A 23,570-nucleotide genomic window follows, 5' to 3' on the forward strand; every position below is an offset into this window, starting at 1 on the left:
TTTGTTCTTTTGTCATTTTTTTTAAATTAATTTTGTCATTTTTATTTAAGTTTTAGTGATTTTAGTACTTAAGTTTAAACTTATTTCAATTAAAAAAATGCATATAATATATATCTTAATTTTTTTTATATTTTTTGCTTAATAGTTTATTCAATTTATAATTTTTTTATGTTTTCCTTTTTTTTATATATTTTTCCTGTTAGCTTTTTAGTAATTTTATGTTCTCTGGTCATTTTTATTAATAATTTGTTCTATTCTATTTTTTATTTATTTATTTTTATTTTAGTTGCCAGGTTATCACTTATGTTAATTCAGCACATTATTTATTCATTTATTTATTATTTGTAGAGTTAAACCCTGATACCATCTTTAGTTATAAAAGCGTCATGGGAAATTCATCAAGTTCATTAACATCTTTTTTTTTTTTTTTTCACATGCTTTGGCCTGGTTTCACAGACTGGGCTTAGACTAAGCCAGGATTAGGCCATAGTTCAATTAGGACATTTAAGTAATTTTTGTAGAAAAAAAAACATTACTGGTGTCAAGTCTTTTTTTCATGACGATGACGAGATAAAAATAGCTCGTTGATGACTAAAACATGACGAGACGTGTGTGAGTTTTCGTTGACGAGACGAGAATAGACGAAAATGTTAGTGGGAGTTCCGTCAGACGTTTAAAATGCATGACATTTCTGCTTATTGTGCATGCCAATCAAAACCTAAAACGTATCTGCCGCTATGGCAAGCCGTTTTAGCATTAAATACTCTTTGCTATACTAGTATGGCAAGCCGTTTTAGCATTCCATCCTTGTTTGTCTTTTATGTTTTAAAACATTCCTTCATTATTGTAATTATTGGTGAAAATAGTCGATCCGGAAGCTCACATTGTGTTGAACTATAGATCTGCTATTTTCAGAACTTACAAGTGACACTACCCAACAGCAAAATACTTACTGACCTACATTAATTTGTTAAAAGACTACTTTTTCCCCTTTTTTGACTAAAACTAGACTAAAACCTTTTTGACTTTTCGTCGACTAAAATTGGACTAAAACTAATAAGAATTTTAGTCCGAAAGACTAAGACTAAATCTAAGATGGTTGTCAAAAACAGCACTGACTGGTGTGCATCTTAATACAAAACAAAGGCACTGATATATTTTATGATCAGTCAGTGCAAGTTTCTTTCAGTTGAAACAGCTCATATTTACAATTTAGTCTGGGACTAGGCTCACCTTGTCTGTGAAACTGGGGGTTTGAGTCTTATGATTCATCTTGGAGCAGGTTGATTCAGTTTACAGCTTAAAACCCATCCTAGATGTTTTGGGATTTTGCATGTGTTTGTCTTTATAGAAAAAAATGAATGGATGTAAAACCAATACTGCTTTTCCTTCTTTCTTGCTTGTTTTCTCAGGCACATCGCAGAGCTGATCTTTTACATGGAGGAGTTAAGGGCACACGTGCGGAAGTACGGCCCAGTGATGCAGAGGTACTACGTGCAGTACCTGTCTGGCTTTGACGCCGTGGTGCTCAATGAGCTAGTGCAGGTGAGGCTGTCCGCACTATGGATCTATTTCCTCCCTAAAAGAAAGGACACGGATCAGTTACACTTCCTTTTGACAGATATTATTTGCAGTTCTCTCATGAGATGAGGATCAGTCATGTGCACTTGGGTGGTTCAGACATGAACATTAGTCACATTATGAATCATTCACAGGATCTCACATAGGGCGTCTGGAAAAACGTTAGGCGAAATACATGAACTTCACCACTAGATGGAGAACTAGTATTGTGATTCAGCTTTGAGACTTGCTCGACATGGTGTTTTAATTTTAAAATGCACACACTAATGATAAAATCCTAATGTCTTTCTTCCAGAACCTGTCTGTCTGCCCCGAGGATGAGTCCATTATTATGTCGTCCTTCGTGAACACTATGACCTCTCTCAGTGTTAAACAAGGTAGTTAATCTCTCTTCTTTTTTAAAAACATGAAATCAGAATTGATGTCCCTCATCTTATAAAAGTCATTGTTGTTGTTTTTTTACAATATGTAATATATGTGTATCATGTATTTTATTTCATGGTAATGGCATTGATCATTTATTGTTTTTGCTGAAAATAAAAAAAGGTTTATATATTAAATAATGAAGGTCAGTGGCCAAATTGAGCTAAATCTAAGGTAAAATAATAAATCAACAAGTCTGACCTCATGCAAAAAAGCTTTTTGTTTTATATATATTTAAAGTTCCCTGTAGTATGACATTGAGGCTTGTGTACTTTTTTATTTTCACAAAATAACCAACTTTATATGTGTGTGTTGCAGTTGAAATTAATTTAATATCAGTATAAATTAATAAAAAAAAGAATGACTATAGTGTTTGAAACTCATTTGTAGGAATCTTTTACATTTTAAATATTCAGTAAAACCCATTTATTTATTTAAACTGATGTTGAAGGTTTTTTCTTGTGTGGATGAATTTATGCATTATTCATTATATTTTGTTCTTATTTGCGGTTATGTTTAGTTCATGTTTCTGGTAATGGCATGGATCACAATGTTATTAATTTAGCTGGAAAGAAATGGTTTATATAAAATGGTTATATATAATGGTTTATATATAAAAAGCTTTTAATGATATAATTTTATTTTATATATATATTTAAATTTCCCTGTAGTAGGAAATTGGGGCTTGTGTACTTTACATTTTCTGTTTTATTTTCACAAAATAACTAAACTTTATATGCGTGTTGCAGTTAAAATTAATTTCAGTATAAATTAATTAAAATAATAATAATAATTTAATAAAAAAATATAGGAATGACTACAGTATTTAAAATCCATTTGTAAGAATTGTTTATATTTCAAATATTCAGTGAAACCCATTTATTTATTTCAACTGTGATGCTGAAGGTTTTTTTTTTTTTTAAATAAAATGGTTTATATATTAAATAATGAAGGTCAGTGGCCAAATTGAGCTAAATCTAAGGTAAAATAATAAATCAACAAGTCTGACCTCATGCAAAAAAGCTTTTTGTTTTATATATATTTAAAGTTCCCTGTAGTATGACATTGAGGCTTGTGTACTTTTTTATTTTCACAAAATAACCAACTTTATATGTGTGTGTTGCAGTTGAAATTAATTTAATATCAGTATAAATTAATAAAAAAAAGAATGACTATAGTGTTTGAAACTCATTTGTAGGAATCTTTTACATTTTAAATATTCAGTAAAACCCATTTATTTATTTAAACTGATGTTGAAGGTTTTTTCTTGTGTGGATGAATTTATGCATTATTCATTATATTTTGTTCTTATTTGCGGTTATGTTTAGTTCATGTTTCTGGTAATGGCATGGATCACAATGTTATTAATTTAGCTGGAAAGAAATGGTTTATATAAAATGGTTATATATAATGGTTTATATATAAAAAGCTTTTAATGATATAATTTTATTTTATATATATATATTTAAATTTCCCTGTAGTAGGAAATTGGGGCTTGTGTACTTTACATTTTCTGTTTTATTTTCACAAAATAACTAAACTTTATATGCGTGTTGCAGTTAAAATTAATTTCAGTATAAATTAATTAAAATAATAATAATAATTTAATAAAAAAATATAGGAATGACTACAGTATTTAAAATCCATTTGTAAGAATTGTTTATATTTCAAATATTCAGTGAAACCCATTTATTTATTTCAACTGTGATGCTGAAGGTTTTTTTTTTTTTTAAATAAAATGGTTTATATATTAAATAATGAAGGTCAGTGGCCAAATTTAGCTAAATCTAAGGTAAAATAATAAATCAACAAGTCTGACCTCATGCAAAAAAGACTTTTGTATTTTATATATTCAAAGTTCCCTGTAGTATTACATTGGGGCTTGTGTACTTTACATTTTCCTTTTTATTTTCACAAAATAACTAACTTGATAAGTGTGTGTATGCAGTTGAAATTATTTAATTTCAGTATAAATTAATTAAAAAATTAAAACATTTACATTTTAAATATTCAGTAAAACCCATTTATTTATTTAAACTGTGATGTTGAGGTTTTTTTTTTTTCTTGTGTGGATGAATTTATGCATTATTTATTACATTTTATTCTTATTTGTGGTTATGTTTAGGTTTTATATTGCTGAAATTTAGTCATTTTTAACTGTTTTTTAAATTGAGAAAAAAAAAGTTTCTTTATAGAATTTTATTTTATGTATTGAATGTTCTCTGTAGTATGACGCACTTTATACTTGTGTACTTTATATTTTCCTTTTTATTTTCACTAACTTTGTATGGGTGTGTGTGTTGCAGTTGAAGATGGTGAAGTGTTTGATTTCAGAGGGATGAGGCTGGACTGGTTTAGACTGCAGGTAAGCTGATCTCAGTCATCTGAGCTGGGTCAATACATGGTGTTTGCTTCCTCCGATCCTAATCAGACATAATTAACAGCTCTCATCTCTGCTTGCGTCTTACTAATTAGCAGATACCAGTTAACATAAAGCAACTAATGCTCTCACAGTTTGAGATACGACACCACAGAAAGTTTCATGCTTTCAAATGTTTGTCGGAGAGGTTTCCTTATCCTTTGTTTTCCGAATGACGGCAACATTTTTTACATGATGTATGAGAAATGGCTTCATTTGGAATTACTTAGAAATGAACCGCAATGCATGCTGTTCTTTGAAGCTCTGATTATTCAAGAAGAGCCTGCGCCTTTCATCCTGGCTCAAATAAATCAGACTTCGTCCCTGTGGAATACGCATGTGGGTGGGTGGGAATGGAAGCAGAGATGGAGAGACAAGCTCGTTCATGTGATTTTGAGAGACTACGAGTGTGCGTGAACCTCAAATAGATCTAGACTGCAGGCTTTGGGATGGTCCAGCTCGCTCTCAGATGCGTTTCCTGTGTGTTGATCTGCCCAGTCCCACAGCAGAAACGCCATTTGACCTCTTCCTTAAAGCAATGTTCTCAGGTTCAAAAGCGAAGCTTTATCAACAGATTTTAAAGGGGTCCTATTATACTGGTGTTTCTCTCCATCAGTCCAAAACTACTCCAAGTGCATCGATCCATAACAAAAAGTGTCTCACATGGCTCTGGGGGGTCAATAAAAGCCTCTTGTAGTGAACCAATGTGTTTTTGTAAGAAATAAATCCATATTTAAAACATAAGAATTACTTTAATCTAGCTTGCGCTAACAGTTGTATACTGAACTTGCTGCTTTGGGAAGGGGCGTGGCAGGACTGAAACACTGTCTAAGCTGTTTGCCAATCGCAACGCAGTGGGACTGCTAACCAATCACAACACATTTTGGTTTTCGGAAGGCGGACCTTCATCAAACCCGGAACTAATCGAGCCGTTTGTGCCAGCTTGAGGAGAACGCTATTGTAATAATGTAAATTATGTGAAAAATAATGTGTTTTTCGAACCACCAAGCATGAGAGCATGTTCTAGTGCACCCCAAAACAAAATAAAGACTTTGTAAAAGAGCATAATAGGACCCCTTTAAGGCATGATCTCAATTACCATAGATTTCTTTTTTTAATCCAAGACACTGTAACATTCTTGCATTGGAAACTTATATGATCATGGAAAACTGATTACTAGATTTTCAAAATGTTGCTTTGCAGGTCTTGGAAAAATAATGGATATTAATAATATCTTGTCATTTTAATGAGTAAATATGTTTTTTTCTTATTATATTCAGCTCTAAAATATCTAATAAGATATAAATGAATTTCAAAAATACAAAAAAATAGGAATATTTGAAATCAGAATATTTGAAATTCATTTGTAGGATGCTTTTACATTTTAAATATTCAGTAAAAACCATTTATTTATTTAAGCCGTGATGTTGAGGATTTTTTTTTTCTTGTGTGGATGAATTTATGCATTGTTTATTAAAATGTATTCTTATTTGTGACCCTGGACCACAAAACCAGTCATAAGGTTAAATTTTACAAAACTGAGATGTATACATCATATGAAAGCTCAATAAATAAGCTTTCTATTGATATATGGTTTGTTAGGATAGGACAATATTTGGCCGAGATACATCTATTTGAAAATCTGGAATCTGAGGGTGCAAAAAATCAAAATACTGAGAAAATCACCTTTAAAGTTCTCCAAATTAGGTTCTTAACTATGCATATTACTAATCAAAAATTACATTTTGATATATTTACAGTAGGAATTTTACAAAAAATCTTCATGGAACATGATCTTTACTTAATTTCCTAATGATTTTTGGCATAAAAGAAAAATCAATAATTTTGACCCATACAATGTATTTTTGGCTATTGCTACAAATATACCCCAGCGACTTGAGACTGGTTTTGTGGTCCAGGGTCCATTTATGGTTATGTTTACTTTCATATTGCTGATATTTAGTAATTTTTAACTGTATTATTTTAAAGAATAGAGTAGAAAATGAAGAATAGAGAAGACTTTTTTAAAGTCTCTTCTGCTCACCAAGCCTGCGTTTATTTGATCCAAAGTACAGCAAAAACAGTACATCTTTGATTTTTCTTTACCATTTAAAAATAACTTTTCTATTTTAATTTATTTTAAAATATAATTTATTCCTGTGATTTCAAAATCATTCTAATATTCTAATTTGCTGCTCAAAAAACATTATTATTATGTTGAAAACAGCTAAGTAGATTTTTTTTCCAGGTTTCTATGATAAATAGAACGTTCAGAAGAACAGTGTTTACCTAAAATAGACATTTTTTGTAACATTAGAAATGTCTTTATCATCACTTTTGATCAATTAAAAGCATTCTTGCTAAATAAAAGTATTATGTTCTATAATTTCTTTCCCAGAAAAAAAAAAATATTCTGACTTAAAGCTTTTGAACGGTGTAGTATATAATGTTACAAGAGCTTTTTTATTTCAGATTTTTATTCAGAACACTAAATTTGATGTTCCGAATTTTTTTTTATCTTGAAAACCTGAAGTTGTAATTTTTAAAAACTGATTATTTGAAGTCTTAGAAATCAGAACAAAAATCTGCTGTTTAAAAACACGTCTATTAGAAAATCTGCGATTTGAAAATTCAGTTGTGTTCAATTTCAAATGTTCAGTATTCAAGTTTTAAAAAATCGAATTCAGAACCATGTTAAATGCCATATAATATTCAGTTTTGTTAAATGACACTTGTCGATAACTCAAATTTGTACAATTCAAAAAGTATTGTCATAATATGAGCTCCATAGTGATCATGATGTTGAAATATTCCATGCAAGTTTACATGGCCATATTCAGTAAATGATTCAGTCACACTCGCCTTAAGCCTGAACCAGTGTGTTTATTGCACTTCCATTACAGTTACCACAATTTTTGCTTTTTTGGACAGATTGTTTCCTGTGGTAATGCCACAGATCCCACAAAAAGAACTTAATTTGCATTGAACCCAGAACGTCCCCTCAAAAGCATGCCTGAACCTCTTTACTCAGGAGGGTTTTCAGTTCACCTCATCCGCAGGAGAAACTGCTATCGGCGGAATGTGAACATTTCTCACAGCTGAACAACTGTTTTCTGTGTTCGAGCCTTCTCCTGCACTCTTTTTGCAGCCAGAGTTCTCTCTTTCACATGGCCGCAAAAACAAATCAGCCCTAATAACAGCAGTGTTTATTCACTGCGAGGCCTTGAGCTCAGACTGCTCTCAGTTTGCGAGGACAAAGCAAATTCAAGGATTTAAACAGTCAGCTATAGAGCAACTGAGTGTGTGTGAGGCTGATGACAGATGTGGGTGTGTGGATGTGCAGCTATGTAGGTGAATCACAGTAAAACATGTCCAGTTTGCAGTTTTCCCCAAAATCATAAAAAGGAATATAATTAAGTTATACAAGTAATATTTTTAAAATTAATTAAATATATATATTTTTAATTCATTTTTTAAAATTTTTATGCCAATATTTATTTGTGGTTCTATTTAGATTATTATTTTTTTAATAAAAAATAAATAATAAATATTTATTACTGAATTGCCCTAAAATAGGCTAGTTTGCAGTTTTTCCCAAAAAGAAAAAAAAAAAAATTATATAATTAAATAATACAAGTAATATTTTGTAAATTAACTAAATAATAAAAAATTATTTTATTATTATTATTTAGCTTACTTTTTAAAAATTATTTAATTTTAATAAAAAAATTTATTGGTGGTTCTCTTCAGATTATTATTGCTGTAATTTAGTTTTTTTTATATACTGTATTAGTGAATCACACTAAAACAGTCTAGTTTGCAATTTTCCCTGAAATCAAAAGAAGAAAAAAAAGAATAATTATAATTAAATTAAACAAGTAATATTTTTAAAATTAAATAAGTCAACTTTTTTTTTTTTTTTTTTTAGTATAATTTTTCATTATTATTTACATTTTATAAAATTTTTTATTGGTGGTTATTTTTAGATTCTTAATCGTATTTAGGGGTGCAACGGATCGCAGATGATCCGTGATCCGTACGGACCGGACCCCACGGTTCGGTACGCATGTGGTTCGCGGATTAACTGTTAAATTGAACCTTCATAGAGTAAAAGTGTATAATTTGCATATGTTTTGTCTTGCCAATTTAACCATTCAAACTACTTAAACTGCTGCAGCAAAAGAGAGCACGCGCGCTGTTTCTTTCTTTCTTCTTTTTTTTCCCCCCGTTGCCGCACATACCTGAAGCGAGCACGCGCACAGAGAGAGAGAGACAGAGAGAGACGCACGATTCAAACTGCGTGATTCACAGATTGATTCCTCTTTAAAACTTCTCTTAACATACATACAAAGTTATGTTTAATACCCGTTTTGGTATTCTGGTAAACACAGTCGGTTATGTCTTTAGTAAACCGAAACAGCTGAGAAAGATGCGTGCCAGTATTAGAGACGTGCATTAGGCCTTAAAGAGACAGCGTCCTATTTATACCTGCAGTGAGAAGCACTAGTTATTTTACAATTAAATATTACATTTCTGCACCTGAATACTAGTGTTATTGATTTTATTAGTACCTTTATGTTGTATTCATCTACACTTGTCATTTTTGTAATTGACTTTATTAGTCCAGCTAGTAGTTTTTGCTGTGGATTAGAAGTACTTAAAGTTAGCATTCAGTAATTATTAAAAAAAAATTGTTTTTTTCTGATCCGAAAAATGATCCGATCCGTGACTCCAAATCCGTGATATGATCCGAACCGTGAGTTTTGTGATCCGTTGCACCACTAATCGTATTATATTGTAATTTTTTTTACCGTATTAATGAATTGCAATAAAACAGTCTAGTTTGCAATTTCCCCCAAAATCAAAAGAAAAAAAAGAATATTATAATTAAATTATACAAGTAATATTCGTAAAATGAATTAAATAATTATTTAAAAAAAATTTTTTTTTTTTTATTCCAATTTTTATTGGTGGTTCTATTTAGATTCTTTTTTTATTATTATTATTGAATTGCCCTAAAATAGTCCAGTTTGCAATTTCCCCCCCCCCCCCAAAAAAAAAGAGTATTGTATTTAAATAATACAAGTAATATTTTGTAAATTAAATAATTAAAATGTAATACATTTATTTGTTTACTTTTTTAAAATTATTTAATTTTATTCCAATTGTTATTGGTGGTTATCTTTAGATTATTATTCTGAATCACACTAAAACAGTCTAGTTTGCAATTTCCCCTGAAATAAAAAAAAATATATATATATATTATTAAATTAAACAAGTAATTTTTTTTAATTTAAATATCAACTTTTTTATTTCTTTTATTAGTATATTGTTTTATTTAATTTTATTCCAATTTTTATTGGTGGTTCTCTTTAGATTCTTATTACTGTAATTTAATTTTTAATAATTTTTTAAAATTGTATTACTGAATTGCATTAAAACAGTCGGGATTGCAATTTTCTCCAAAATCTAAAGAAAAAAAAGAATAATATAATTAAATTATACAAGTAATATTTTTTTAATTAAATAAATAAATACACTTATTTGTTATTATGTTTTTTATTTTTTGTTTACTTTTTAAATGATTTAATTTTATTCCAATTTTTATTGGTGTTTCTTTTTAGGTTCTTATTGCTGTAATTTATTTATTACCATCTTTTTTATATATATACACACACGTGACCTTCAGCAAGGAAATTGATCCACTAGACATTTTTATTTAATAACTGCAACCTTGGTAAGACAATTTAACATTTTAAAAAGTCTTACCAACCCCAAACCTTTGAACAGTAGGGTAAATATAAAAGTTTAAAATGTACATTTTGAATGTATAGTAGCCAGAAAGGGGTCAGATAGAGGGTAACTGTTCATTAAAAATTATTACGTATGACCGTTTTGGTGAAAACAACCAGTTAGACTACTCCTCCAGGTTTGACAGCAGCCAGTTACTCTGAAGTCTAAGCAGGGATGCCCTCTTCTCTCAAATTTAGCATGCTTTCGTCTTGTTTAATGGAGCGGTTGTTGAGATAGCACTTGCCAGTATATAACAACTAACGGTTCACTTAGTTCATGTCTGCTCGTCTGCAATTGGCCTCTGCGTTTCTAAAGGTGCGGCCCTATTTATCGCTATGGCCGATTAAACTACCAGCAGCCGCCTGCAAATGTGCATCTAAAAATAAGCCCTGTTTTTCAATACTTTTTCTACTCCGCAGCGGACTTCAGTGGTGTACGATATGTTTATTGTCGTTCCCCGGACTCCATAACCACAAGCTTTGTGAGTTTAGCACCTGCTGAATGTCATGTGGCATCATCCTGGCATGCCGCGTTCTTTGAATTGGCCGATCTTTAGATGATGAAAGCCAGTGCAGGGCGTGTGCACTCTGTGTTTTGCTTGAGTTTTCTCACACTTCTTAAGTTCAAGTTGTCCAAGAGCTGAACGCACTGGCTGGCACAGCCGCTTCGCTGCAAATAAAGGAGGGGTTTTTGACTTAAACACCAAAGAGAATCTGTTTTGCATACTGTCTTCATTTGATCATGTATGCTAGAGAGGAAATTGTGTTGGTTGGACATTGTCTGGTTCAACAGTATCGAGTTTGCGAAAATACTTCCCAGAAAGCCTTCTCAGAAGTTAATGATATGGTAAAACATCAAACCACACTTTTCTTCTGAATCTGCCCTGGTCCAGTTTCCAGTCTGATTCGATGCTCTTCATTTGCTTGAGGATTTGCTCATGGAAAGCCTTTGAAAAGAGATGGTTGCGAAAGGTTGTTTGAATAATTAATGCACGCTAACGATAATGTCTTTCTTCACCTTTAGGCTTACACCAGCGTGTCCAAGGCCTCGCTAGGACTGGCAGATCACAGGGAGCTGGGAAAGATGATGAACACCATCATCTTCCACACCAAGATGGTGGACTCTCTGGTGGAGATGCTTGTGGAGACTTCTGACCTTTCCATTTTCTGGTATGACCTCACTGAGTGTCCAAAGCATGGCTTTAGAAGTCAGTATAAAATTGGAAAATACCCAGCCTACTGCATTTTAATTTAGACTGCAAGCTCATAACTCGGACAAAATATGATTCCTTTTTGCCGTGACGCTGTCGATTCAGCAGTGGCGCAGGAAACGCTGTCTAACGCCAGCTCCGCAATTGGCAGAAGGCATATCTGTTCTCAGAAGGCCCTAGCAACTGTCTGTTGTGCCTTTTGTTTTTAGATATTTCTCTTTCATGCTGGGTGGAAAGCGGACAGGGGCGTTCGTTCAACTGATTAGATATGACTGTACCAGACGGCGAAGTGAACTGGCAGCCCATTTTCTCTCTCTTTCTCTGTCTCTGATAGCTTTTACAGCCGCGCCTTTGAAAAGATGTTCCAGCAGTGTCTCGAGCTGCCGTCCCAGTCTCGATACTCCATCTCCTTCCCTCTGCTCTGCACCCACTTTATGAGCTGCACCCATGAGCTTTGCCCCGAAGAGGTGAGTCACACTGACCTGGAATCAGTCCAAAAGGCCCCAGGAGGAGTACTAATGATAGATTCGCTTTAGTAATCTGATCTGAGAACAGTGATTCATTCAATATATGTAGATGTAGTGTAATAAGTAAATGTAAAAATTGCATAATAACATGACATTGTCATCTTATGTACACTGCTGTTCAAACGTTTGGGTTCAGATTTTTTCATGTTTTTTAAACAAGTCTCTTAGCTCATGAAACAAGTCATATGAAATATTATTGCAATTTTAAATAACAGTTTTCTATTTTAATATACTTTAAAATATAATTTATTTCTGTGATGGCAAAGCTGAATTTCCATCAGCTGTTGCTCCTGTCTTCAGTGTCAGACGATCTTTCAGAAATCATTCTAATTTCTGATTATTATTGGAAACTTAATTTTTTTTGGAACTTTTTTTTGAACAAAAATTTAAAAAGAACAGCGTTTATTCAAAATAGAATCTTTTCTAACAATGTAAGTATTTACTATGACTTTTTATCAATTAACACATCCTTGCTGAAAAAAAGTATTCATTTCTTTCAAACAAAGAAAGAAAGATTAAATTGACTGACCCCAAACGTTGAATGGTAATGTATATTGTTACAAACTATTTATATTTTAAATAAATGCTGTTTTTTTTTAATGTTTTATTTGGAACCTGTGATGCATCTGTCAAGAGTTTTTGACAAACTAAAATATTAAGCAGCGCAACTGTTTCCAACATTGATAATAAATCACTATTTTAGAATGATTTCTGAAGGGTCATGTGACACTGAAGACTAGAGTAGTGATGCTGAAAATTCAGCTATGAATACATTTTATTTTAAGTATATTAAAAATGTATATTAAAAAATAGGTTATAGAAAACCACTACTTGAAATTGCAATAATATTTCACAACATCACAGTATGTTTCTGTATTTTTAATCAAATAAATGCAGCCTTGATGAGCACAAAAGACTTCTTAAAAAAAACTTACTGATCCCAAAGTTTTGAACGGCAGTGTATTTATTAAATATATATTTATAAATGTAGATCAAAGTATTTAATGCAAGTAAATTACAGTAAAAAAAAAATTTAATCAACATTTTCCACAGTTTTTTGCTTAAAAAAAACAAAAATAATTGTATATAATTATTTTGATTGATCTGAACCAATGTAAAATAAAGCAATATTTTTGTACATTTATTTTTCCCTACATATATAACATGAAAAAATTTGATAATATGTGATTCTGCTATTTTTACATTTGAATCATATCAAAGCTTTCCGTTCATTAAGGTCATACAATTTAAAGTGATTCCCTGAATTGAAGGAAACTTGCCAGGTCTAACTGTATTTGATATTGAGTTCTCGAAGAGCTTAAAACTTCCATCAATGTATTGTTCATGAGGTTTAATTTGAATAATCAGAAATTTCATCACAGCTATTTTAACTAAATGGGCATTTTTAGCTTTTAGCATATAATCACTTTTATTGACTAATATAAATCAGTTAACAGCTGATTTTTTTGATTTGTTCAGATTATATATTCTATTTGCCTTGTCCTGAAACCTCCCGTTTAGTTTCTATGCAGACTCTGTGTTTTTGGAAAAAACTGCGTTTTATGTGTCTGTGAATGTCCCCTAGTGAATATGGTCAGTGTTACTTTTGAGAAGAGGAGGTTGGAAAAGATCTTTTCTCTTCTCCGTCGGGTCTCGCCACGGCTTAGCCGCGACCCATGCGAGGGTTCAGGATGGAGTCGTACTGTGAATCCGGAAGGCTCCGCGAGTTTACTAGAGCTGGAATGTCCCAACACGCGGCATTGAGCGCTGTGGTCCATGTATCAGGATGTGTACAGAAAACCAACTGCTGAAAAGCATGATTTATTAAATCTGTAATTGAACCATACGCAAGTGCAGCTACCCAGGCTCCCCGGGGGCATATGGAAGCCCCTCCGCACACACGAGGAGCACAACAGATTCCTGTTTCCCCCCCGCCGGTGTACGGCCGGCACATTCACCAAGTGTTTGTTCCTGCCAAACATCGTACCCTCCAATATCCAATTTAATTTGGTAAATAAACCCACATTTTCACTCCTAATTGGCGGACAAACGACACCAAAACAAACAGCACAATGAGAGTTCTCATGTCATTGCAGGGCCTGAACATTGAGCTGTCTGAGAGCACTTAGAGGAATAAAAGAGATTTATTGAGCCATAGAAGGCTTGGGTTTCCCTTATTTAAACATGAAACTCCCTCTCTCAGCATGTCTCTGAAATGGTCTTCCTCCTATGTCCACTCCACACAGCTTTGGACAGCTGCAAGCTTTATTTATGTTGGAAAAGCACTAAAAGTTTCCAAGAATATTTCCATCCTCGCACAGAAAACTTTTTACAGCGGTTAAGAGAAACAACAAAAGATCACGGCGCTTCAGCAGAGGTTAGCCTCAGCATCACGTCGGATAGATGTGTTATTTCCAACCTGCGCCGTCTCAGAATCTTCCCCTCAGAAGAGCGAAGCGGAATATTCAGGGTTATGAACGGATGATGAGAGCTGAGCCACCGAAGCTTAAATGACACTTTTTGTTTGTCGTAAGGAAGGTCCGGCCTTCTCCGTGATGTTTGGGTTTTGCCAAAACGGTGTAGGAGCGGAGGGTTCAGCTCTGCACAAGGCATTAGTAATTTAGAGAGTATGCACTGTTTGCTCTAGGGAGGGAGTTGAGGCAACGAGACCAGCTGGGCTATAACAAAGAGCCTCACTTACCCATGGACGAGTCACAAACAGCACCTCACTGTGAGCCAAAATCACCTGAGCAGCTTATGTTGGAGTAGTTTCAGCCTCTGACAGCATACCCATGGATCACTCATGGACCATTTTCAGATAAAGTCAACAGTTAATGGCATGCTGACTAGTAAGGTGTTTCTCCACCATGGTTCAAATAATTCAAGTTTGGGGTCAGTTTTTGTTATATTTTTGAAAGAAGTCTGTTATGCACAGCAAGGATGCATTTACATTTTAGCATGGTAATAGGTATGACAATGTTAATGTAATGTGGTCTTGGCTGTTGGTTATTGGTGTTGTTGTAGATTATTGCTGCTGCAGAGCAAATACAGAAACTAGCTTCTGACAATACATACACCATTACAGTGCTGTGATTATTTAAGACATACTGCTGCTGCACAAATAGCATATGTGAGTCATTCCACAAAACTGGTACGATTTGAGTCCCTCTGACCTTTTTAAGTGTATTTTATCTGTTGGGTCACCAAAATCTATTTTAAAAGCTTTTTGTATTAATTGAAATGTCTTTAATAAGGTTTAAAAACATGCCATACATTTTATCTTTTATATTAGAAATTTAGCACCACCTAATTTGTCATGTCCCTCTCATGGCCTTCTATAAAAGCGTACTTGGGATGTGAATAAAAAAATTAGAAAAAGGTCCATACATTTTGCCATTCTCATAAATATCTATCTGTGCTTTTTTGCTGGTAATGTTTTTTTTTAAGTAAATACATGATTATTCATTAAAATCATATTATTTAGTTATGTACCTCAGTAACCCCTCAACCCTGTTACACAAATCATTCTCCCTCCATAAAAAATAATGAACTGATCCTTATGTGACATCATTAACAGGAAGTGACATCATATAAGTCTTCTGAACAACATTGTGGGCAGACACAGGCAAGTTACCACCTTATTTTATAACTATAACATTAATGTTGTGATTTTTGTGGTTGTTAAGCTTAACGACTCAACCCTGTTACATCAAATAAAGAATGAAAACTATTACTTGTGAAAATGGTCTTTGATATTTTAACAATATACATGATTTCTTAATATCATGCATGCCATGTGCTCTCCTGTTTTTCACTACATTTAGAGCAAAAAAATCACAACCCTGTCACACTTAGCCCCGTTACTTATTTGATCATAGCGGGGTTGTGAGATGAAGTTATCCAGTAATTATTATATTTGATCAAGAGTCTTATACCACATGCATATGTTGAATGTATTAATGTCCATGTTAAAGCTCTGTGTGTGTGCGCACATGTGTTTTCTGCCTAGATTTTCAGTTTTCAGAATCTCAGTATTAAGTAATTAAAGTGCAATTTATTTCTGTTGTTTTTCTCGGTTACATTACGAAATACAGTGTTTATAGAAAATCTTAGTGAATTTGAGTAAAAAACAACTGTTTAAATGTTAAGATGTATTTATCTCTTCAACCCTGTGACCTGATCATCACCTACATTTTATGAAGTTTATGAAAAAGTAATTGATTTTTTTTTTTTACTTGTTCTGAAATGTTCAGAGCAATCATAATAATACTGATTTTAGTTTAAATTCTGAAGTTAAGCCACTTTGATAAAAAATAATGAGGTTCAATGAAGTTCAATTTTAGGCTTTAGTATAGCAAAAGTGTGAGATTTTATTACTTTTATATATGCAAATACTGAATTGGTGTGAGGGATGTCTGATTAATAGGAAAATGTTGATTTTATTACAAATGCATTTTCTAATCCTATTCAGAGAGCTCCCATAGTGGGTTGGGGTTGAAGACTAATAGTGCCCATATCTTAAAATAATGACCAATATTAATAATTAAATTAATAAGTTAATACCTGAGGTGGGAAATATGTTTTTTCTGGAAGTTAAATATGTTGTCAATGTGGGGTGTTCAGAAAAGTAATACATTTTGGTAAAAAATCTAAAAATGTGTAAGTCCGGTTTTGTGGAATGACTCACATAATAACCCATAGCAGATTTAAACAGGTGGAGCTGGGGAGGTGGAGGGTGCGAAATGCTCTAGTAAATGCTAACCAGCCATTAACTCATAGAAGATTTTAACACGGTAATGGACATTACAATGCTAATATATTTGGGCTTGGCGGAATAGATCTGCTATGCTGCTAAATTGCTGTTATTGTAGATTATTGCCGTTGCTGCTGATTATTGCCGATACGCTGCTGTGATTTTTTTTTTAAAGAGGTCATATGATGTTGCTAAAAAGTACAATATTTAGTGTATTTGGTGCAATGCAATGTGTTAAGGCGGTTTGTTCAAAAAACATTATTTTCCACATACTGTACATTATTGTTTCTCCTTTCTACCCCACCTTTCTGAAACGTGTGGATTTTTACAAAGCTCATGACTCTGAAAAGCGAGGTGTTCTGATTAGCCAGCTATCCGGTGCGTTGTGATTGGTCGAATACCGCAGGCATGGGACGGAAATGTATGCCTATTTCCATGTTGTGATGCCGTGTCCCGACGCGATGAGACAAAAACAATAAAACTTATTATAAACAAGGTATTTGTTGTATCCAGTGAGGGCGTAATTACTTATTATAGTGACTTATCCTGTCTTTTTACGCAGTGCATTGCCTTGTGTTGTGTCGTGCCACGTAAACATAACATCATGTCTGCATTTGTGATTGTAGAAACGACAAACAAGCACTACCCTACACTGGTCAAACCTCGCGTTTGAATAGCCAGTAGAAAATTACTAAAATATGAAAATGTACTTACAGGCTGCGAGCCAGACGTGCCAGGCTGTCCTTGCAAAGTTGGAATTCCCCCACTTTACAGTGTTCACAGCCGCGTTGTAGGTTACTCTCTTAGGTTCAGAAAACAGTCCTGTTAAATGGGCTGCACCCACTCGAATATTTGCGTTGTACTGCTGTGTTGAAAATACAACTTAACCACTGATTTCTAGTTTTGTACTCATTTGCTGCTATAAAACTACAGAATAAAAGTTACACCTTTTTCCTTTGGGTATACATATGGAAATGCAAATCTTCCCACACCATGATGTAGACATGTGGGGGCGTGTTTGAATGAGTTGTTTTAGGAAGTAGTGACTGTGTCTTAACTTTTATAAAGAGCATCTCTTTGTGGTTGAGGCTTTAATCTTTGCAACTTTACAGATCTTATATGTGCACAAAAAGCTTGTGACACTTCAAAGACAAAGGAAAATATGAAATCGCGTCATATGACCGCTTTAAGACATACTGCTGCTGCACAAATGGCGTATATAGTAACCTGTAGCAGATCTTTACAGGTGGAGCTGGGGAGGTGGAGGGTTTTAGAGGAACTCTGAAAGAGTGCTGCGAAATGCTGTAGTGAATACTAACCAGCCATTTATTTGTAAAGCAGCAAGCTCATTGGCTGTGTATGTAACATCAACCAATCAGCCTGTGCCAAGCAGTTTAATGCAGTGAATATCATCAGTTTGCATGAGGGACCCATCAGACTGTGCCATTGTACATTCTTGGCCAGTATGAGACCCTGTTTATAGATGGTTTTAACAGGTGGCCAACTGAGCCATATTGATATTTATAGCTGATGCTAAAGGTAGAGGAAATATTTTTGTGCCTATAGCAGAATCAAATAAAACTGCAATTCTATTTGGTACCACTAGTGGTGCACTTGATGCATTGACACCTTCACACCTATATTTAGCACTGCGCATACTAAATGAACGCTGCAAAGTTGATTGTATCTTGTACTGAAAATCAAAAGTCTAGCTTAACATTGAGGTTGTTCTTAGGGAAGTCTCCTCTAATGTCTCCTTGTCTCTCCCTTCCTGCAGAGGCACCACATCGGAGACCGCAGCCTGTCCCTTTGCAACATGTTCCTGGACGAGATGGCCAAGCAAGCCCGCAACCTCATCACAGACATATGCACAGAGCAGTGCACCCTGAGCGACCAGGTCAGTGACGCACACACACGCTTTCAGCATTGCCAAAACACAGAGGGACTTTTGGGAGTTCTGGAATTTTCCATGTCATATCTGGGATTTTAACAAACTTAACTGGGTTTACAAAGAGTTCTGCAAATTCTGTTCCATTCCGTTTGCAATACGATCACAATGAAATTAAACAGTGATTGATTTCCTGGACACAGTTGACAGCACCAGTTTAATGACATAAAGACAACTTTAATGAATAAACATACTCTTATCCCCCTCTGGTGAATGTAACTGTAATGTTGTAAGCTAACAAGACAGCAGCTCATAAGTCACTTCCCGCTTTGCTCTTGTCTGGACTGTGGAAGTCACATTTACAGGAATTACAGTTTTAAGGTCAACATCAAAGGCATTTTTCTTCTGTAATCTGACATATATTCAGGTGAAACAGGTTGTTTACAGAGACATAGGGTTAGTTTTGATTTTAGCTATCAGGATTTGATTGCATGGTGTAAAGTGGATGTTACAGCTGAGTGGAGGAAATGTGTTGAAAAACTAGAGAGATTTGGATTTGTCAAACAAAAAAGAAAGATTCAGAGAAAGAGCAGTTTAATAAATTATATTATGCAAATTAAAATTTTCTATAAATTTATAAACTTTCTATAAATTCATTTGAATTAACAAATGTGACCCTGGACCACAAAACCATATTTGTAGCAATAGCCAACAATATGGGTCAAAATGATCGCTTTTTTGTTTATGCCAAAAATCATTAGGGTATTAAGTAAAGATCATGTAAATCATTGCTAAGAACTTCATTTGGACAACTGTATAGGTCATTTCTCAATATTTTTCTTTTTCTTTTTTTGCACCTTCAGATTTCAGAATTTCTAATAGTTGCATCTCGGCCAAATATTGTCCTATTTGTAGCAATAGCATTGTATGGGTCAAAATAATCGATTTTTCGTTTATGCCAAAAAGTCATTAGGATATTATGTAAAGATTATGTTCCATGAAGATATTTTGTAGATTTCCTACCATAAATATATCTAAACTTAATTTTTGCTTAATAATATGCATTGCTAGGAACTTCATTTGGTGATTTATAGGTCCTTTCCTAACAAACCATACATCAATGGAAAGCTTATTTATTCAGCTTTGTATAAATATCTCAGTTTAAAAAAATGTACCCTTATGACTGGTTTTGTGGTCCAGGGTCACGTATGCAAAATTGTTATATGTATTAAAAAACAAGGATGTACATATCCCTTTTTTGTTGTTAATTTCAAGGCAAATAATTTAGTCAATTAAGAACCACTGTGACCAATTCATCTATTCAAACTGAGAACACACAAGTCTTTTTGAGTGATTTCATTAAGAAGAATCAACACTTAAAAGTCATTCGTTCATAAGAACAAACTACTTTAGCAGTGCTGCATGTTTTTACATGCAGTCAGCGGGGGTAATGCAGAAATATAGCTATTTATAGGCTTTATTATTTCCTAACACTGAATCTTTCATTACATCCAATTCAGGCTGCAGGCTCACAACTCAAACTCACAATTTCTTTTGCCATGGTTCTTATTTTTAGTATGTCATAAATCATTCGGTTCTGGTATTTTAAGAAAAATGTTACAGTTTTCGATTCCCAACTGTAAACGCACATACTTTTTATTATTTAAAATATCTCGCACTGATGAATTGTGCACAATATCACTTGTATTAAAAAAGTAAGCAGGGCCAGTTTTGATTTCATGTTGACTTTAAAGTGGGGCTTTTTCCTGTTGCTCTTCTGCACAGCTACTGCCAAAACATTGTGCCAAAACCATCAGTCAGGCCGTGAACAAGAAGTCGAAAAAGCAGACGGGGAAGAAGGGTGAACCGGAGAGAGAGAAACCTGGTGTTGAGAGCATGAGGAAGAACAGACTCCTGGTCACCAAGTAAGGATGAATCTCACTCTGCTTCTGCATCTAGTCAAGCACTTGTTGCTCATATTTAATGCAGTCTGGGTTGTATTTTCTGTAATTCATGGTTTTGTCGATGAGGGCATGTCTGCATCCCTGTTATATCTCACCAGTGGAGAATCACTGTGTTAAACAAAACCCCGCTGGAGGCCTTCACCGCATTATCCTCCCATTCGGCAGACATTTAAACAGATCCTCCTCTACTATAAAATGGATTTGTTGTAAAGCCTGTCATGAACACACATGAGCAGTAGTAACAGTATTGGAGCAGTGTGGCCCCATGGTGAGCAGCACTATTGTGCTGGTTAAGCTTTGCCTGACTGACTGTGTAATCTGAAGGAAATGAGTTTTTAAGGCTGTTGTCTGTTTTTTTTTTACAGTCTGGACAAACTGCACACTGCTCTGTCAGAGCTCTGCTTCTCCATCAACTACGTCCCCAACATGATGGTCTGGGAGCACACCTTCACCCCACGCGAGTACCTGACCTCCCACCTGGAGATCCGCTTCACTAAGTAAGTCAACCTACTATGCTGATACCAATACACAATAATGTGTGGTATGACCCAAAATCAAAGTTGAAAAAAGTTTTAAGTATAAAAACAATAAGTCTAATACTGCTTTAAATTGTTATCTTGTAAATCTTAAAAGTTTTTTGTTTAATTTAATTGCATTTTTGTTTTGTTTTTTCTGAGCAAAAAATAAATATCATACCTTTTTCCCTCATTTACAGTCATTTAGTGTAACAGTCTTGTCAGGCATATTTACAACAAAAATCAATTTATGTCATACTAAAGACGAATTACTTTCACTCCAAATACTAATTTGTTGTTATTTTACATTTTTAAAATTTGCCACTATCCAAGCTTTTGCCAATTTTGTCAGTAAGAATTTTTACTAATTTAAAACACAATAAAATCTAATATGCTTCCTTATTCTTTTATATATTTTAATATGCACAAGTCAGAATAAGCAAGTTGTTTGAATTTTTACATATAAATTGTTACACTGAATGACAATGTAACATTATTTCAATCAAATTTTGACATTTTATTCTCCAAACACGTATTTGAAACCTTAAAAGTAGACACTTTAACTTACGTTTAATTTGCTTTCTATTGACATAAAATCACTTTTGTACATTTCTTTTGACGTGGACATCTTAATGTCTTTGACCCAAATAAATGAAAAAAAAAAGATTATAATAATAAAATAATTTTTATAAAAAATTTTTTGCTTTTTAGAATAACTGCTTTCTATTTGAATACATTTTAAAATAATTTTAATTCCTGTGATCAAAGCTACATTTTCAACATCATTACTCCAGTCTTCAGTGCCACATGATCCTTCTGAAATCATTCCAATATGCTGATTTAATGTTCAAGAAGCATTTTTTATTATTATCAATATTTAAAACAGTCTAATACATTTTTTCAGGATTTTTTGATGAATAGAAAGATCCAAAGATGAGCGTATTTCTGAAATAAAAAGCTTTTGTAGCATTATACACTATACCAAAAGCTTGGAGTCATTATAATTGAAAATCTTTACACTTTTATTTAGCAAGGATGCCTTAAATTGATCAAAAGTAATGATAAAGACATTTATAATGTTACAAAAGATTTCTATTTCAGACAAATGCTGTTCTTTTGAACTTTCTATTCATCAAAGATACCTGAAAAAGAAATCTGCTCATCTGTTTTAACATAATGATAATTATAATAAATGTATTTTGAGCAGCAAATCAGAATATTAGAATGATTTCTGAAGGATCATGTGACTGGATTAATGATGCTGAAAATTCAGCTTTGAAATCACAGGAATAAATTACATTTTAAAATATATTCACATTGAAAAGTTATTTTAAATAGCAAAATGTCTCTTTTGCTGTACTTTGGAACAAATAAATGCAGGCTTTGTGAGCAGAAGAGACTTGTAATATAAAATATTCACTGGTAGTGTATGTGCATAGATATCTTTAATATTTACTTACTTTTTTACTATTTATTATAATCGTTGTAGTGAGAAATCCTGTGGGTATAAACACCCCAATAGCCTGAACTGAATTTGGCCGCTACCTGCAGAAATACATCACTGTTCGTTTTATCTATTACATTACCCACAGTCCTCCCTTCCCGATGAGGTCCATCCACACTCGTTCCGCACTAGCATCAATCATATTGATTTGCCTCATAGGGGAGAGTTACTGTTGCGTTTTATGTCAAGGAAAATTGTCGTCCAGCTCTCCCTTATTAATTAAGCTGAGAACTCAACAGCTTAAAGAGCCTCTTGGGTTTATTGTTCGATTTGTGTAATTTATTGGACTAGTGGTGAGAGTTTGGGTTAGCATGATTTTTGACACGGTTCCAGAATAGCGCTTGTCCAACTAAATAAACATCAGGCGGAGGAATAACAGGTATTTTCCACTGTTGGATTCAAAACTCTGACGCGGATGCTTTGGCTGGCCCCTCTCTCCCGGGCTGTGAACCCCTCATGTGGCCATGCTTCTCAGCAATGAGGGGCCCTGTTAGCAGATCTCACCACCCAACCATGTGCTGTTATTACCCATTTCCATCTGACTGGGGTAAATAGCCTTGATTCAGGTCAAATCATAAAAAGAATATATTGTGGTTATCTGTTTATAGTGGCCACCATTGCTCTCTGAACAACACCACATAACCAAGTCCAAATTGACCCTGTTTACTTTCTTAAAAATACAGTTCAGGTCATGCTGTGAATGATTCACTGGTGCATGTTATTCCAAAGGAAAACATGTTTGTCTTCATAAGCCTTTATCAAAATGTCAACTTTGAAAAGATTTTTTTTTTTTTGCGCTGTCACAGTTTTTTCCTTATATAATATCTGTTTTGCTCTGAAAGCAAATCCTTAAACTAAACTATTATGCAAAAACTAAAACCATACCAAAAATGGCTTAAAATAAAATAAACATTAACTAAAAATATAATCTAAAAAACTTAATTCAGCTGCTTTCCAAAGCATTTCTCAATTTAAATTAGTTTGACGATGTAC

The 23,570-nt window shown here is 33.5% G+C and overlaps 1 protein-coding gene across 4 annotated transcripts in view; it reads left to right on the forward strand.

Annotated features, from left to right (window-relative positions):
• nckap1 (NCK-associated protein 1) overlaps positions 1-23,570 on the forward strand; it is a 70,761-nt gene that overhangs the window by 30,713 nt on the left and 16,478 nt on the right. For all 4 annotated transcript variants that reach the window (XM_073845588.1, XM_073845589.1, XM_073845590.1 and 1 more), the window contains 8 exons: positions 1,413-1,545; positions 1,877-1,958; positions 4,311-4,369; positions 11,240-11,385; positions 11,761-11,893; positions 18,484-18,603; positions 20,380-20,519; positions 20,924-21,055. In XM_073845588.1, coding sequence (XP_073701689.1) covers positions 1,413-1,545; positions 1,877-1,958; positions 4,311-4,369; positions 11,240-11,385; positions 11,761-11,893; positions 18,484-18,603; positions 20,380-20,519; positions 20,924-21,055 — 945 coding nt within the window. The remainder of the gene's footprint in view (positions 1-1,412; positions 1,546-1,876; positions 1,959-4,310; positions 4,370-11,239; positions 11,386-11,760; positions 11,894-18,483; positions 18,604-20,379; positions 20,520-20,923; positions 21,056-23,570) is intronic.

The sequence above is a fragment of the Garra rufa genome, chromosome 8 (genome assembly GCF_049309525.1).
Source record: "Garra rufa chromosome 8, GarRuf1.0, whole genome shotgun sequence".
In the NCBI taxonomy this organism is placed as follows: domain Eukaryota; kingdom Metazoa; phylum Chordata; class Actinopteri; order Cypriniformes; family Cyprinidae; genus Garra; species Garra rufa.